General features: G+C 46.1%; 1 protein-coding gene across 4 annotated transcripts in view; it reads left to right on the forward strand.

The window, feature by feature from the left end:
- The first annotated feature begins 889 nt into the window (after positions 1-889).
- Positions 890-15,656, forward strand: part of GFPT1 (glutamine--fructose-6-phosphate transaminase 1) — a 44,366-nt gene continuing 29,599 nt past the window's right edge. For all 4 annotated transcript variants that reach the window (XM_075736736.1, XM_075736738.1, XM_075736735.1 and 1 more), the window contains exons 1-5: positions 890-997; positions 11,462-11,569; positions 11,974-12,081; positions 13,143-13,268; positions 14,080-14,138. In XM_075736736.1, the coding sequence (XP_075592851.1) occupies positions 991-997; positions 11,462-11,569; positions 11,974-12,081; positions 13,143-13,268; positions 14,080-14,138 (408 nt within the window). In that variant the 5' untranslated portion in view covers positions 890-990. The remainder of the gene's footprint in view (positions 998-11,461; positions 11,570-11,973; positions 12,082-13,142; positions 13,269-14,079; positions 14,139-15,656) is intronic.

Genomic DNA, 15,656 nt, shown 5'->3' on the forward strand with positions numbered 1-15,656 from the left:
CGGTGACTTCCTGCTTCTGTTTGTGTTCAGCCAGGTTCTTGCAGCAAGTTCAAAATCTACCCCTGCCCTGTTTTTTTTATGGATACTATCATTTTTGGTTGTTAGCTTTGGTTGTTTCCTTTTTAAGGAAATCTATTGACTTTTAGTTTCAAGATAAAGTTAAGTCAGCAGCATTTTCTTAAGAAGGAATTGCTATCTTTTTGTAGCCTTAGGCTTTTAATAAGTTTTTCAAACGGTATCTGATCACGGTAGTTACATGCTGTCTGCATAACTAAGCTGTCCGGCTGTATGAACAAGTATATTGCTGCTTTGTCAGTGGTGCCCATCCCCATTTGCTTTGTAGATTAATCTTAATGGTTTATCTTCTGAATAGGTGCTATTATAAAGCAATCAGAGTACAAAATGAGAAGATAAGCCACGTGGATTTGGGGGAGGATACGTGCTGTGTCGGGGGTGCGGGAGGCTGAGGGTGCTGCTCGTTCACCACCCCAGCCTAGAAAAGCTCCTGGGTGTTCAGGGTCCCTAACTTGGTGCTCTCCAAACGCCGGCGTTGCTCTTGGCTGGCGGTCAGATGAATTGTTAGCGGGAATGCCCCCCTGCCCAGGGGAACAGGACCACCCTCCCCTGCGTGTCCAGGCTGTCACCGCAGGCTCCGGGCGCTTTATTGCCGCGGCTGCGCGCAGCGCCCGGTTTTCCGTCCATCCCGCTTTGCTGCACGGGGAAGGCCGGGGGTGGGGGGGGAGCCTTTTGTCCGCCTGTCGTGTCCCCCACCCCCCTCCGCCGCCCCCGGTCTCCCCGCCCGTGCGGGGCCCTGGGCGCCGCCCGCCCGCAGGCGGACGCGGATCCGGCTGCCACGTCCCGGGGGCGGGGCGGGCGGCGGAGGCCAATGGTGGGGCGGGCGGCGGGCCTGCGCCTTGGGCCCCCGCCGCGGGGGGCGGGCGGCGCGGCCCCGGCGCGCAGAGGCAGCGCGACCGCGGACCGGGGCGCACCATGTGCGGTAAGGGCAGGGCGGCGCGGCCCGGCGGGGAACCGGGGGGAAACGCAGCGCATCCCGCGGCTGCGGGAAGGGGCTCCCGGGCGGCGGGGGCCGGGTCCCTGGTCCCTGCCCTGCTTCCCCTCCCCGCCGGAGGAGCAGCGCTAGGCCGGCCGGTGCCGTGCCGAAAGCGTGCCGCGGCAGAACAGCCCGGTCCCCGGGACACCCCGGGCAATTTGGGTGGCGAAAAGGAGCCGGCCGCTTCTGCGTTGCCTCGCTTATAGCGAGAAGGGGCCCCGTCTCCGTTATCTGAAAATGTCATCGTCTTGTCTACGGTCCGCATACGTTTCTCCGGGGGAGGCGTCTTGCGACGTATTAGTAACTTGAAAGCGCAAATTATCCCGGAATTATGCGCAAATGTGGCCAGAGCACACAAAAGGCCAGCGCCCTGGCTCTGCGTGAGACACGGCAGTACTAAAAATACGCTGTTTCCTCGGTGCCGAAGCCTTCGGGGCGCTCGGCGATGTTGGTGGGTTTCGTTCGGTGGCGGGTGGTGCTGAGGATGGTGACACTCCTGTTCTGTGCCGGGGGGGTGCGTAGGTTGCAGTTTTCAAAAGCAACGAAGTGACTTAGGAGCCTAAGCCCCAGTGAACGTCAGTAATGTGTACGTTATAGGAAGGGAATACGGGTTTCACCAGTAGCTTTTCCAAACGTGGCTCTGGTCGTATCAGAATAACCACTCCCACTTTTCGGTGAAAAGTAGCGTTTATTGTTAGTTTTTCAGGCGTTACAGCCTCTCACGTGAACACTCGTACATTGATTCAAGTTTACTCCATGTAGGTTGTGAGGCAGACAGGTAAACTGGTTTAAATGTGGTTTAGGAGTGCCCGTTGCAGGGTTATGCACCAGCTCATCGCCGTCTGTTCGTACCCCAGTGGAGGAGCTTCCCCGTGTTGAACACATGCCTTGAGAGAGGCTTGGTCCCCAAAGTCACTTAGGTACTTTCCACTCCTGGTTGCCATGTTAGTATAATTACTCTACCTCATCTTTTGGACACAGGAATATAATTTAAACTTTCTCTTCCTCTGTTTATCACATCGACTTCATGTTTTTCCATGGAAATCTATGCCACAGTGATCTGTTGGCCTTTCTTATTTGCCTTTCCACGTTTCCTTTTTTTTTTCATGTATTTTTATGTGCAAAATTAAAATGATGCTCTAAGCAAGATTGTGGGTTTTATATTTAATGTGTAAGTTGCCATTTCTTTCATTGTTTTTCTGAGATTGAACCAGGGTGAAATGGTATCACCTTCAAGCTGTCAAGTCTGTGGAGCGCTACGAAGAGGCAATCAGAAATTCAGCTTACATTTAACACTATGTTAATTTGTGTTAAAAGTACAAAGTGGAGCAAAGCTAAGAATAGAAGGGATAATTATTATTATAAATAGCTTGCTGCAAGAATAGGGATGATTTTGGTGCCTTGTGCTTGCCTTATTTGAGGTCCAGCCTTTGAAATGTGCAATATTAACATTCTGCTCTTTGTCTTTTTAACTGTGATAAGCCCTGAAAATGCTGTGGGTAGTTACTTAGTTGTGTTCAAGATCTAACGTGTTTCTCCCCTTTCTGATATAAGCAAAGTTCTTCTTGGATATTGAAACATTTTATGAAACAGTAAGAAAAGCATCAAGGATTTTTGGCTCTGTTGTTGAGTCTTGTTCTGGGAGCCAGAGATATATCCTATAGTGAAAAGTGAGAAGAGGAGAGCGTTAACTGAGCACATTAATACAGAAAAATAAGCCTTGGAAATTGAGGAGCTTCTGAATGCAGGAAGTGCGTGGCTGAAGACAGTTAAGGCTTTTGTAGGGAACAGGAGGAGAACTGTTTGGAGTCCGAGGGTGCTACCACATGAACTCTTGTGACTTGCGGTTAAGCACAGTTGGCAGAAACTAAGGAATACAGTCTCCTCTGCTGCTGTCGTTTGCGGTCCGGTTGGTGAGCGCAAGGCAAAATTGACGGTGGTCTCGGCTCACAGTAGGAAACGTTAATTGCAGTGACGTTTGGGCTTTTTTCCGTACAGCAGCAGTAGGCTCCAGCACAAGAACAAGGTGAACAAATTGAGGCATCGCCCTCTTGGGTAGTCCTGCAAGTGTCGTGACTAGGCAGAGCTGGCTTGTAGGTACTCTGTAGGTACCTACAAGCTTGTAGGCTAGCAAGACTTAATTGTCTTTCCTAACTGAAGTGACAGTAGTCTACGTCTTGGAGTAGAGGGCTCTGATTTCTCATGCTGTAGCCTCTGTAAGGTCTGAGTAGCTGTGTTATGCAGTGTAGTGATAGCTGTGCAGGCCTGGTTGCTTGTACGAACCCTCAAACGACATTTCTGTAATAGAATTGTAAGTCAGGATATACGTTGCTTTTTCTTGCCGTGCTGTCTGGTGGGTACACGGTCCACATTGAGGTTTTTCATCTCAGATAGAAAGGTAGTTATTAAGATGAGGTTTTTTTAAAAAAAGGTGACAATGCTGCTATTGTTATTTGAATTCTCCCTGTGACAGCTTGAAGACTATGGAGTTACCAACACAAATGTTTTCAATATACTGATAATCTGACGTTCAGGTTTACGTGTGTGTGACCTTACAGAGTCCTGAAATCTGATGTGCTCATACTGCTTGACAGGTAAAGGAAAGTAGCCTCAAAGTTCAATTCCTTCATGCCTAGCATAAATGACAAGCCTGCTGTGTAGATGTGCTGGCCTTTTGTTTTTAATAGCGTTAGTGAAAAATAGGTTTTGTTCTTGGTATGTATTACAGACTTGCAGTTTGAAGGCCTAGCCAGGTAAAAGTTGGGTGTGCTTTGGTCAGAATGCACCGAACCAGTTGAATGGCATCTATGAAATAGTTTGGAAAACAGGTTTTTCAAGGTAGCCAGGTTTTGTAAATAAGTAAACCTATCGTATGCCATGACTGTTTTTAACAACAAAAAGAAATTTTAGAATTTAGGTCTTGTATTACTAGTGATTACTGAAGATAAAAACGGGCTTAAGACAAAATTCAAGTTTCAAGTTTTAGGGTTGCATGTACATCAGTGGGGACTGTCCTCCCACCTGCTGAAATACCACTTGTACACCTGGGTGTATGCCTTTCTGTGAAGCATAGAGTAGTTGTTCTTGCCCAGAGTGAGTCCTTAGAATTGATACACTGGTTTCTTACTCTAGACAGGAGAAATCTTGTCCTTTGTAGCTGGAGAGGGAGGTGTGTGCGTGGGTGATAAAAGCAGCATCCTGTCAACAAATGTGGTTCTTCACCAAGTGGATGTTTTTCCACTTTGCTTTTCTCCCAGAGCAGACTTGATGAATTGAATGTAAACTGTCCCGTATATATCCCACCTAATAACGATAGTATGCTTGTTTCTGACCTTGCGCTCATTCAACCTGTGCAGAATTAGCGTTGTTTCGATACGCAGGGGTTGGCACAGCGTTCCACCTCACCGAACCACCAGGTAGCCAATAATAGGAGCCCACTCCAGTAAGTTTTGAGCATCAGTATGAGACTTTTTTCTGTGTGAGTACTTGCTATTACTGCCTACTGTCTCCCCTGCTGTAGTTTGAAGAAAAATATTTTTATTGCTTTTCCCAGTCTGTAACGTATATTATGCATGTGTTATTTAGTAGCCTGCTTCTAATTTGTTGAAGACTTAAGGCCTCATAGTCATCACCAGGATAAAGGATTCTTTGGAATTGCCAAGTGGATGTACCGATAACATCGTCTGTTGAAATGGTTTTAACAGGTATACGGTATGGTATAAAGGAATTTGTAAATCCAACAGTAAACCTAGCCTGAAGGCTTTTCTACTTTTGTGGGAAAAGGATTAGGAGAAGCTATTCCTGAGTAACTTCACACATTCAAGACACTGGAAGTGGTGCTTCATTTCATTTGCCTATGAACTTACATGAAATAAAAGAATGTGAGCACCAAAAAGATCACAGGAAAATTAAGTCCTCAGAAAAAAGTATTTTAGTGATTGTCAACAATAGAAACAATGAACATCCATTTGGTAAAAATGCCATTCTGTTAAAATCTGTCAACAGTTTGTAGGGAATTCTTCATTAAGCTGCCATTAAGAATGTCTAAGTTTTGTGCTTGAATATTAAACATCAGTTCTAAGAAGGGCTTAAGTTTCACAAGCAGCTGAGTTACCAGTTCTGCTGGTGCTTCACCAGGTAAAGTTTTTACGGCAAACCTGCAAGAAGAGAAATGTTTTATGTGCGAAAGTGCATTGTTCAAGAAATTTCACTTAAGAGAAATACATACAGGAGTTCATACTACGGTGGGTCTTAGTGTTTTTCAAGAATTGTATGATGAGCTGACATGCTTTGACCAAGTCTTTTCAGTCTGTACGTGCAATGTCCTCTGTCAAGTTACTAGTTGAAATGTTTTATTATGTTGTAAAGTGTGACAACTGTTCTTATCCTGAAGTATATTAGTGTCAAGTCCTGAAGTATATTAGTGTATTCCAGACAGGGGTATGTGTTTTCTGAGCCTGTCAGATATAAATTCCTGTAGTATGCTTGCTGCTGTCTTCTTTTAGCTGGGAGTTCACAATTATAAACAGTGCTGGACAAGAATGAAGTTCACAGGGTAGGTTTTTTTGTTTCACGTGGCACGTATTTCACCTTGAATGATGCCAACTCAGGGCTTGTCAAGGTGGCGTAATTAAATGTTATTCACATATCCTGGTTTTCTATAATACTTCCTCTTTCTGGCTTGTTCGGAGCATGAGTTATGGAGGGCAGGTGTGGCATTATTGCTGAAAGCCACTTGCGTTCAGTGGTGTCTAAATGCGTAAGTCGAGCTGAAACTGCAACTCCTCTTTTCAGGTCTGCTAGGGACAAGAAATTCACAGTGGTTTGGTTTCAGGAACGTTCTGCTTGGACTTCAAGATTTCTACATTTTCAGCACCTGGCATCTAGGCTGGCAAGGGGGATGAGCTGGTGGTGCACCAGATGGGACCCTGATGGGAATTCGCTAGATTTGCATTGGAATTTCATCAAATCCAACATGTTTCCATCGACTGTTGTGATTTAAATGAATTGTCACTTTGACAGAAAAATTGGCACTTTGTGGCAGAGCGCTCCTCACGGAAGCCTTCAAGCAGCTGTAAAGATCCGTACAGCTCATATCTTTCCATCTTTTGAATCGTGTAGATTGATTTCAATATAAGCACAGGGAGGGAGAGAACAAGGCTTTAACAAGGTACTGTGATTTGGAGAAAAACATGTCTCTGGTGCCTAGAAGGAAGGTCTTTTATAGTCTAAACTGCATGGTAGAGTTGCTGTGTGCCATCCCATGTCTGCCACGTTCCACCTCGGAGAAGGCTATGTTTTGTAGCTGGGTGAAGTGATCCTTTGTTCGGCTTTTGGGTAAAAAGAGGTTCTTCTCTTGAACAGCCAGGGCTTTGTGTCATGCTGGGACATAAGTATCACCTGAGTGCCCTTGGACTCAGCACAGCCACGTTCCTCACCAGGCATTTACGCAGGTGGGACCGAAGGCTCGAGGTGTAATTCCAGAGCAGAATTTTACCTGCAGAGCCCGTGTTGGTGGCTGCTGGGAGAAATAAACATTTTACAAAAATACACTTAGATCAGTGAAGTGTAACAAACATTTAATGCTTTGGGTCTTTTTTTTCTCATCAGTGTTTCTGTCGAGGGCAATGGAATTGTACTTAAAAATGGAAGTGGTTACAAGATGTGATTGCTCATGTGTTCCTGAATAATCCAATAGTTAGGGTAGAGCCAGTAAAAATGCTGTTTTCTAAATGCAGATTGAAACTTTCTCCAGCTATGAAGAATCACGTCATTATGGGATGTTTGAAAAGGAGAAAATGAAGTGCATTTGAAAATATTTCCAGTAAATGAAACTGTTATTTACACATAATTCATCATGATCAAATGTCATAAATGGGTGATAAACCTCCAAATATTTGATTTTTAGCTTGCAGATTAGTAAGTCATGCATTTAGGAAGACTCATGTTCCTTTTCACCGGCGTTACTGTCCCATTTTTCACTTTAATTGTGCATAATTTCTACATATTATTCTATTTATTTTTATTTCTTTTTTTCTTCCTGTTTTCTTTAAGGTGAGTTTTAAACTTGCTTGTCTGACTTGCCTTCTCATTTGTGAAATGTGTCAATCACAGGTGAGTTCCTAGAATTTTATTTTCATAGTGGTGTCTCCATTATCACTCCAGCTATTTTCCTGTCAAGATCTAAAAGCTGAACGGAATCAAAACTGAATCTCCCAATGGTTTCCTGGTCGGCTTTTTTGAAGAGTGTGTTCACACATTTTGCATCGTTAATACTGTATTTGCATTTCTTTTAGCTGGCTTGCTTTTCATAGTCTCTGTGTTTTCTGATAAGCAGCACTGAATTCCTTGCATGGTTGGAGTTTTTTTGTGGCATTCTTAGTCTTAGATTCAGATTTTTTTTCACAGTCCTCATGAATAATCTTAGTATAATTGTGCTGTAATTAATAGATTATTTTTTCAATGCCTGAGACAAATGCCAAGTTGGCTCCTTTCTAGATAGATGTTTTCTGTTTGTTTACAGTACAAGTAGAAATAAACACTGCTGTTTTTCAGTCTCATTCCAGATGAGCCATCCCTTCCTGGAGGAAGTCGGTTTCTACTTTGTGCCCATTCAGTACACGGCATTTTGTTGCATGCTGCTAGCAGTTGTGATGACAAGAAATCAAGTTTAGGTTTGTTGGGTTGTGGTGGGTTTTTTTTTAGTTCAGATGTGACTGAACTTGTTAAAATATGCAGAGAAAATAACATTTCAAGCCACTGTCTGATTTGGATTCAGATTTAACAAAGATGTCCAAAGTCAGCCCTGACTAGAGGGAAATACTTCTGGTTTTAAACCGTATTTTTGGTTCAGAATAAGTTGTAATCCTCGTGCCAGAAGCAGGTTGGAGACTGAAATGATCAATTCATATTTACCAAAATATTTTATGACAGGAAGCCAGGTTTCTGCCTAATAATTGTGCCCTTCTATTGAGTTAGACTTTTTTTCACATGGGGGACTTCATTTTAATGGCCTTGCTGGGGCACCAAGGGTCTGTGTGGGAAGCGCTGTGCAAAGTGATTTTCACTGGGACTTTGAGCGAGATGCTGTGGGGTTCCTTTGGTGTCCCCCTGCCCCTCGGGGCTGTGTCTGTTTTATGAGCTACAGAGGTGCTGATCGGGTGTTTAGGTGGGGACACACGCTCTGCACTTTCTGCCGGGCCATTGAGATGACTGCGTTGGGCCCCCAGTCTACTTCAATGGAAAATACCCTCATTTAAATGTAGCGTCACAGCCTGGAAGCAAGTTGGGTTTTCGGTTGCCGTGTGCCTGGTAGCGTTACACGGGTGATGCCTGGTGTCCCTTGGGCGCAGCGGAGCGCTACCTTCACACACCTCCGGCATGCTCTTGGCCGGAGGGGCCTGGAGTTGCTGATGGGCAGCCGAGATGCAGAGCAAACTACCTACATTAAACTTGCTGTCCCGTTCTACACTGCTTCCCCTCCACCTTTCCCACAGTCCTCTTTTCTCCTCCCTTCTTGGCATATGCCCGTACATATCACACCTTTTGCACGCAGTTCCTTCCCTAAACTTCGCAGTGGCTCTGTTTCACCCTTTGCGTGCCAGTGAGGAAAGATCTCCTCTGTGCTCCCATCAAAGAGGCTCTTGTGCCTCTCACGCTGCCGCTGTTCACTGGGAAGGGCTTCCAGGAGCTGTCTCACTGTGGCCAGCCTGATGTTCAAACTCCAGAGCACCTTAATGCTTGTCATCGGTCCCCGTTTGCTCAAAAGAGCATATCCCACTTGAGTGGCCTTTGGTGTTGCGCTGTGCTGGTGGAATAACTAGGGAGCTGTGTGCCAGTGGGACTGGTTATGCCATGGCGAGATAGCTGGAATGCCCCCGGCAGGACGCAGGGATTGTAGGTGACGGACCCAGCTATCGCCAGAGCGAGGAGCTGCCCAGCGCCGTCAAAAAGAGGTGTAAGGCTCCAGGGTTGGGGTGGGAATGGGACCCTTAAGGGCATGTGCTTCCAAATACTGAGAGAGGTTTCAACTCTGAAATTATTTAGCTAATTTGGAAAAATGTAAGCAGCGGTCATGTTTCTGTAATTACTCATGCTGGTTATAATTATTTCTTCTGAAGTAGCTTTGCTTTGGATGCTGTGGTAGGTGGCTTTGGTGTGAAGGGAAATGTCAGGAACTGCTGGAACACAGCGTGTCTTTTTAAAAACATCTTCTGTGCTCGTTGTCTCTGCTTTTATTTTCTATGCTTGTTATTTTTATGTGTAACGTTACCACTGCGTTGGGCATCTGTTTGGGAGGTTTCTGGTAAATATGGAGAGAGGGGCTTTTCCAGCTGCCTGCTAACAAAGCAGTCTGCTTTGTACTCTTGTTGTAAGACCTGGAAGTCATTTAAAGGATTTTAGGCATTCAGGATATAGCTGAAATGTGTCATCCTTCAGCCTGGATGACAGCTATTTGGAGCCAGTTCACTTGTAAACAGGGAGATTGCTGTTTGCCTGAAGAATGCAGTTTTTAGAAATGGAGTGAGCTAAGTATCAAATTGGAAAACTTTTTTTTTTTTTCCCCGGGGGGGTGGGGTGGTGATTGAGAGTGTGGGGGAAGTATCCTTCAGAGGAGGCTTTTGAAATACAGCAGAGGTGGTTAACTGCTGTTAGCGTTTCATGATCTGTTGTTAGCTGTGAATTGGGAGGTTTGCGAAGGAGGACCTGGCCCTGGCCCTGTCCCTGGCGATACTGAAACACGCGTTCAAGTTGAACAAATGCCATCAGGAGATGGCAGCAGCAGGCCTGTGTGCATGTTTTGGGATGTCGGGAGCAGTGGAAACGCAACTGCAGATTTTTAGAAACTTGATCCTGATACAAGTGGTTATCAGAAAAGGTTTTGGGGAAGTGGAGGTAGGAGCAAGAGAAATCAAATGAAAAGCTCCTTTTATTTTTTTTTTTTCCTTCATCTAACTAGATGGTTTAAGAAAGAGGAACAATAGAATGTGCATCTAATTTTTTCTAGCAATATGGAAGAAAATAAGCAAGACAGATGTGCTCTTTTCGCAGCAGAACTGCAGGGAGATGTAACTTCTGATGCTGGTGCTTTGGGAGTGGGAAGTTGAAGCTCATGACAAAGTTGTCCTGAGAGCTGCAGCTGAAGTCCATGGACAAGGGAGAAGGAATGGGGGAGTCTCAGAATGGTATATGGCTGCGTACAACCTTGTTGTCCCCGCTTAGGCTAAAAGGTCCCTTGCAAATGTTTCAGTGCTTTGCTATGTGGTGCATCCATCAACACTGAATAGCCCATATTTCTACTTATAAATTAAGATGTCAGAAGGCTTTACATTATTTAGTTTAATTCCAAAACAAAAACAGCTTAAGAATGCAGTTTTTCAAATGTTCTTTAAAATAATCTGTCTGTAAACATAAAGCTATGTGTTCCAAAAGTCATCTTGGGAGTAAAATTTTTCACATGAATAAGAATTGGGAAGTGCGAGACAGGCTGTATGGAAGTACTATCAGGAAAAAGTGAAAGATTTGGGATGCCTTGAAAAGCACTTTGGTTTTGTGTGTGTGTGACTGAATTCTGTTCTCAAGAAGTTTTGATAAAGTTTCTCAAATTATAAACCTTGAAGTACCCGTCACTTACATATATGGATGAAACACATATTTGTATGAAACCTGTCTTGCTTTTATTCCACGCAGATATTCTTCTCCTTTAAAATGTTAGCGTGAAATGGTAGATTTCAAGTACAGATATTTCTAGCATCCAGTAAATGTCTTCTATGCTACTGCTTCCTGATGGCACCAAAGGAAATCTTTCTGAAATAGAGCCATAGTTGGCATTAGAGATTTAGGAATTTTGTGTCCTCATTGCTGCTTAACAATAGAAGAAACAATTTACCTTCTTTTGCAACCCACAGGAAAAAGAGTTCCATTAGTTTGCATGAGTTAAATGATTATATTTTTCTTAGTGAGTCTGTGGGAGGAACTTAGAGAAAGCTGTTTGAGGAAGGATATATTCAGCATGTCGGTGAACCCTGAACGTTTCATCTGGAGTGATTAATTTCCTGTTCATTGCATCGTCTCCTGACAGCTCATTCTGTCGTGTAGGTCCACCTCACGTGGAAATTCTTTGTCCCATTGCGCCCAGACTTGTCCTGTTTAGTTGCTTTCAGTGTCATGGGAAGGATGCTGGCATTTTGTGGTTGGTTTTGATCTCTTAAACGATAGTGAGATCTTCTCCATTGGACCTCAGGAGGCGTAAGGAAGAGCTGCAGATGGGGTGGTACCTTCCTGCGGGGAGTTCTCGGTACAAAGGCTTGTTTGACTTTTAACTTAGGGCATGTACTAAGTAGATGGCACATACAGAGTCTCCTCAGCTGTGATTTTGTTAGAAGATTATGCTCTTTTTTCCCCATACAGGCATCTTTGCTTACCTGAACTACCATGTTCCCCGGACAAGGCGGGAGATCCTGGAGACCCTTATCAAAGGGCTCCAGCGGCTGGAGTACAGAGGCTATGATTCTGCAGGTAGCTCTCTCTGAGCAACAGTGGCTCTTTTTTGAATTCTGGCATGTAAATGGTGATTTTCATGGTGTATTTGTGAATGGGTTCTACTGTTTTCTGCTTTTGAAGCAAGCTGAAACACAAAGTGGATGTGCCTTTGATCATGTGGTCAGAGGTCTGGATTAACTTTCAGTATATGGATTTCTGTGAACATTGTTGGTGCCTGTTATCTGGGGCTTTAAAAATGCCTACAAGATGACAAAGGGAAAGATGACTTCTAATCTAAGGGGTTTCTTGCCTTCCTTTTGAGAGTCAGCTGGGGGGAGAAAGGGTACTGTAAAAAAAAACACAGGATTTTTGGACATAAAATACTGTAATATACTTTCTGCACTTCACACACTTTCTTTGTATTCTGTGGTGGTGCTTAGGTGTGGGGATTGATGGCGGAAACGACAAAGACTGGGAAGCTAATGCTTGCAAAATCCAGCTTATCAAACAGAAGGGGAAAGTGAAGGCTCTGGACGAAGAGGTTCACAGTATGTATTTCCCTTTCATTCTTTGCCTGCTCTCTTTCCTTGAAATCTCCTCATGTCATGTGTGGTTTGAATATCACCTGGTTTACCCAGAAACACCATATTTCCAAGTAACTGTGTTTAAAGTGCCAGAGATGTAAACACTCAGCGTGTGCTGTGAAGAACCCAGTGATCCTTTGAATGTTGTCATGAAGTTACAGAGAAGTCCTGATTTCTCAAGACAAATGAATCACATCCTATTAAAATAAAATAGACTTGAAATACATTTTAGGAAACAGACCAAAAAAACTGTGAGGGGAATTACTGGGAAATAATTATCAGAGACCTAGGGCTTGCGCAAAAAAAGAGAAATGCTCTAATAACTTCACCGATTGAATTTTAAATTTTCATACATAATGCTTGTCCCAACTAAAGCTGTCTGTCTGAGTAGCAATGGGCTAAGCAGCTGGCTTCAGGAAAGCACTAATGTATGTAACTGTCAAATTGATGAGAACACAGAGAGTGAGGTCGTCTGCATCTGTTTCTGCCTCTTTGTGTTCCCTCGATTTAAATGTTAACTTCATTAAATCTGTGCACAACGCAAAGAAACACAGAGTGGTTGGGTGTGGAATACAGGTAAGCTGTGTGAGAATGGGAAGATGCTTCTCAGAGGAGCCAAGATCTCTAGTTCAAGAGCTGCTGTGTTGTTGGAATTTGACTTCTTTTTAACCCATGCTAGTGTTAACCTCACAGTGCAGGGTGCTGTTTATCCCAAAGAAATAGCGTACAGCAGCTGACAGCATGGCAAGGTGCACTCCTGAGAGCGGAATTAAGGGTGGATCCTTTTTTAAAGGTTGTTTTTTATTTTGGCAGGGCAGGGAATGCAGGGGAGGGGCAGGTTGGTTGTGTGCATCTGTGTTCTGAATTCCCTGAAAATGTGCTTGATGTTTTGTGGGATTTGCTGATTCTGTTTCCCGGTCAGTATTGCTGTCTCGCACATCCCGGAGGCCTGGTGAGACTCCCACGTTGACTTTGGGGTAGGGACAGCCCCTCGGTACTAAAAACTTCTCCTACTTCTGCTGCAGAGCAACAGGACATGGACCTCGACATCGAGTTTGATGTTCACCTTGGAATCGCCCATACCCGCTGGGCTACCCACGGTGAGCCCAGCCCCATCAACAGCCACCCGCAACGCTCGGATAAAAACAATGGTGAGTGTGTTTGCATGAGGAACCGCACGCTCCTCAGCAGGGCTTGAAGGCTCTGGAGGAGCTTGCCGCTGCCGCTGCTGCCCGGTGTGTTGCAGGGAGGGGTGGCTGGAGCCCTGCAGGGGGTTTGTTGCAGACCGTGATGCTGAGCCTGGCTGCTGGGAAGCCAGAGGGGTTTTGGCCTGGATTTCTGTCCAGGGGGTTTGTCCACAGCAGTGAATGATCTCAGGAGGGTTGGGATTAGTGCCCAGAGGTCCAGTGGGTGCATGGGCACAGTGCAAGGAGGAGGCAAACACAGAATGAAGTCGGTTGGTAAGAATTTTCCTGGCTATTCTTTGGAATGGAATTTTGTATACTACTTCCCCCCCCACCCCATTTATTTATGTTTTTTTCATAATCACTATTGTGTGGAAAGGGGTTGGTCTGCTCTGTGCTGCTGCAGCGTGCAGCTTGGTCAGTGTTTGGCGTAGCCACCCGAGGAGCAGCACCGACGAGGTGGCAGGAGGAGTGCAGTGTTTAATTGCTTCCAGCAGGCTGGAAACTGCCAAACACTTAAATGCCTCCAGAAGGTTTGCGGGGTCTTGGTAGCCCTAGTCCCACCCAGGTCATTATTATCTTCCGCCATTACCAGCCACGCCAAACGGGGCAGAGCAAGCAAATCACACCAGGAGGTGAAACTCTTCTTTCTGCCCAGTACGGCTTTTCACACAATAAAGCTTTGTGGTCTCTGTGTCTCTATCACGGGGCCGTGGGCACCCGCTGCCAGGCCAGGGAGCTGGTGTGGGGCTGAGCGGTGCCTTTCCTCTGTCTCCAGAGTTCATCGTCATCCACAACGGCATCATCACCAACTACAAAGACCTGCGGAAATTCCTGGTGAGTGATCTCTGTGTGTGACGCTCGGTCCCTCACTCCCACTCACTTCTGCTTTCACACACTCCCCACTTGTATCCTCACACTCATTTCCCACTCACACTCCCCCACTCGTCCCACTCCCATCATCCCTCCACTCCCTGCCTCATATTCTCATACTCACCCTTGCTCACGTTCCCACTCCACACTCCCCTGCTCCCATTCACTCTCCTCCACTCATGCTCCCCTACTCACACTCACCCACTTAAAGTCCCTCCCTCCTTCCCTCCCTGTATTCACACTCCCCCACTCACACCCCCCTTCATTATTCCACTCATATTCTCACACTCCTTTACTCTCTCCCCCACTCCCTCACACAGACTCACTCTCCCACTTCACACACACTCCCCTCTCACACTCCTTCCCTCTCACCTGTTCCCCCACTCATGTTCTTGCACTCACACCCCCACACCTCTGCTCTTGCTCCTCACTTCTCCGCTCATAGTCCACCCCTCCCTGCCCCATTCCCCACTCGTATTCTCACACTCACTCCCCCACTCACACTCCCAAGCACTTCCCCCACTGACCTCACCTTACTGTCCCTCTCACTCACCTCCTCACTCCCCCACTCAATATTCACACTCCTTAACTCCCACTCTCTCCCACTCACACACTCCTCTGACTCACCCTCCCCCCTCACCACACTCCTCATTCCCCCATTACTCCCCACTCACTGGCCCCATTTCCCACTCAGTCTCACACACTCCCCCATTCACCCCCACACTCACTTTCCCACTCATACTCTCACTCACACTTCCCCACTCACTCAGACTCTCCCACTCACATTCTCCCACTCAATTCACTAATCACACTCTCCCACTCACACCCCCCCACTCTCACTTCCCACTCACTGTCCTGCTAACACTCCGCGCTCCCCTACTCACTACCCCATTCCCCACACTCACTCACACTCCCCTATTCACACTCAACTCTCCCACTTGCACCCCCACTCCTCTTACTCTCCCTCCTTCCCTCCCTCCCTCCCACTCATATTCTCGCACTTACTCCCCGTTTACCCTTCCACTCACACTCCTCCAGTCACTCAACCTCTTCATTCCCTCACTCATTCTCCCACTCAGGCACACACTCCTCAGCTCACACGCCTCTCTCACCTCACACTCACTCTTCGTTCCCCCACTCACCCTCCCACCCCTCCTCATTTCCCCAGATTCTCCCACGCACTTGCCCTGTTCACACACTGTCCCACTCACTCCCCCCACTCTCACTCACACACCACCCCTCATATTCCTCATGCTCACTCCCCTACTCACACTCACTCTCCCCCACTCATATTCACAACCCTACTCACACTCTTCAATCTCTCACTCATTCCCACAGTTCCCTACTCACACTCACCTCTCACACTCCTCCACACTCCCACCTCCCTCCCCCATTGCCCCACTCACACTCCTACTCACTCTGCCACTCACTCCTCCACTTGTATTCTCACTTACACTTCCTTACTCTTATGCTCACCTCCAT

This window comes from Balearica regulorum, chromosome 27, assembly GCF_011004875.1.
Source record: "Balearica regulorum gibbericeps isolate bBalReg1 chromosome 27, bBalReg1.pri, whole genome shotgun sequence".
Classification (NCBI taxonomy): Eukaryota; Metazoa; Chordata; class Aves; order Gruiformes; family Gruidae; genus Balearica; species Balearica regulorum.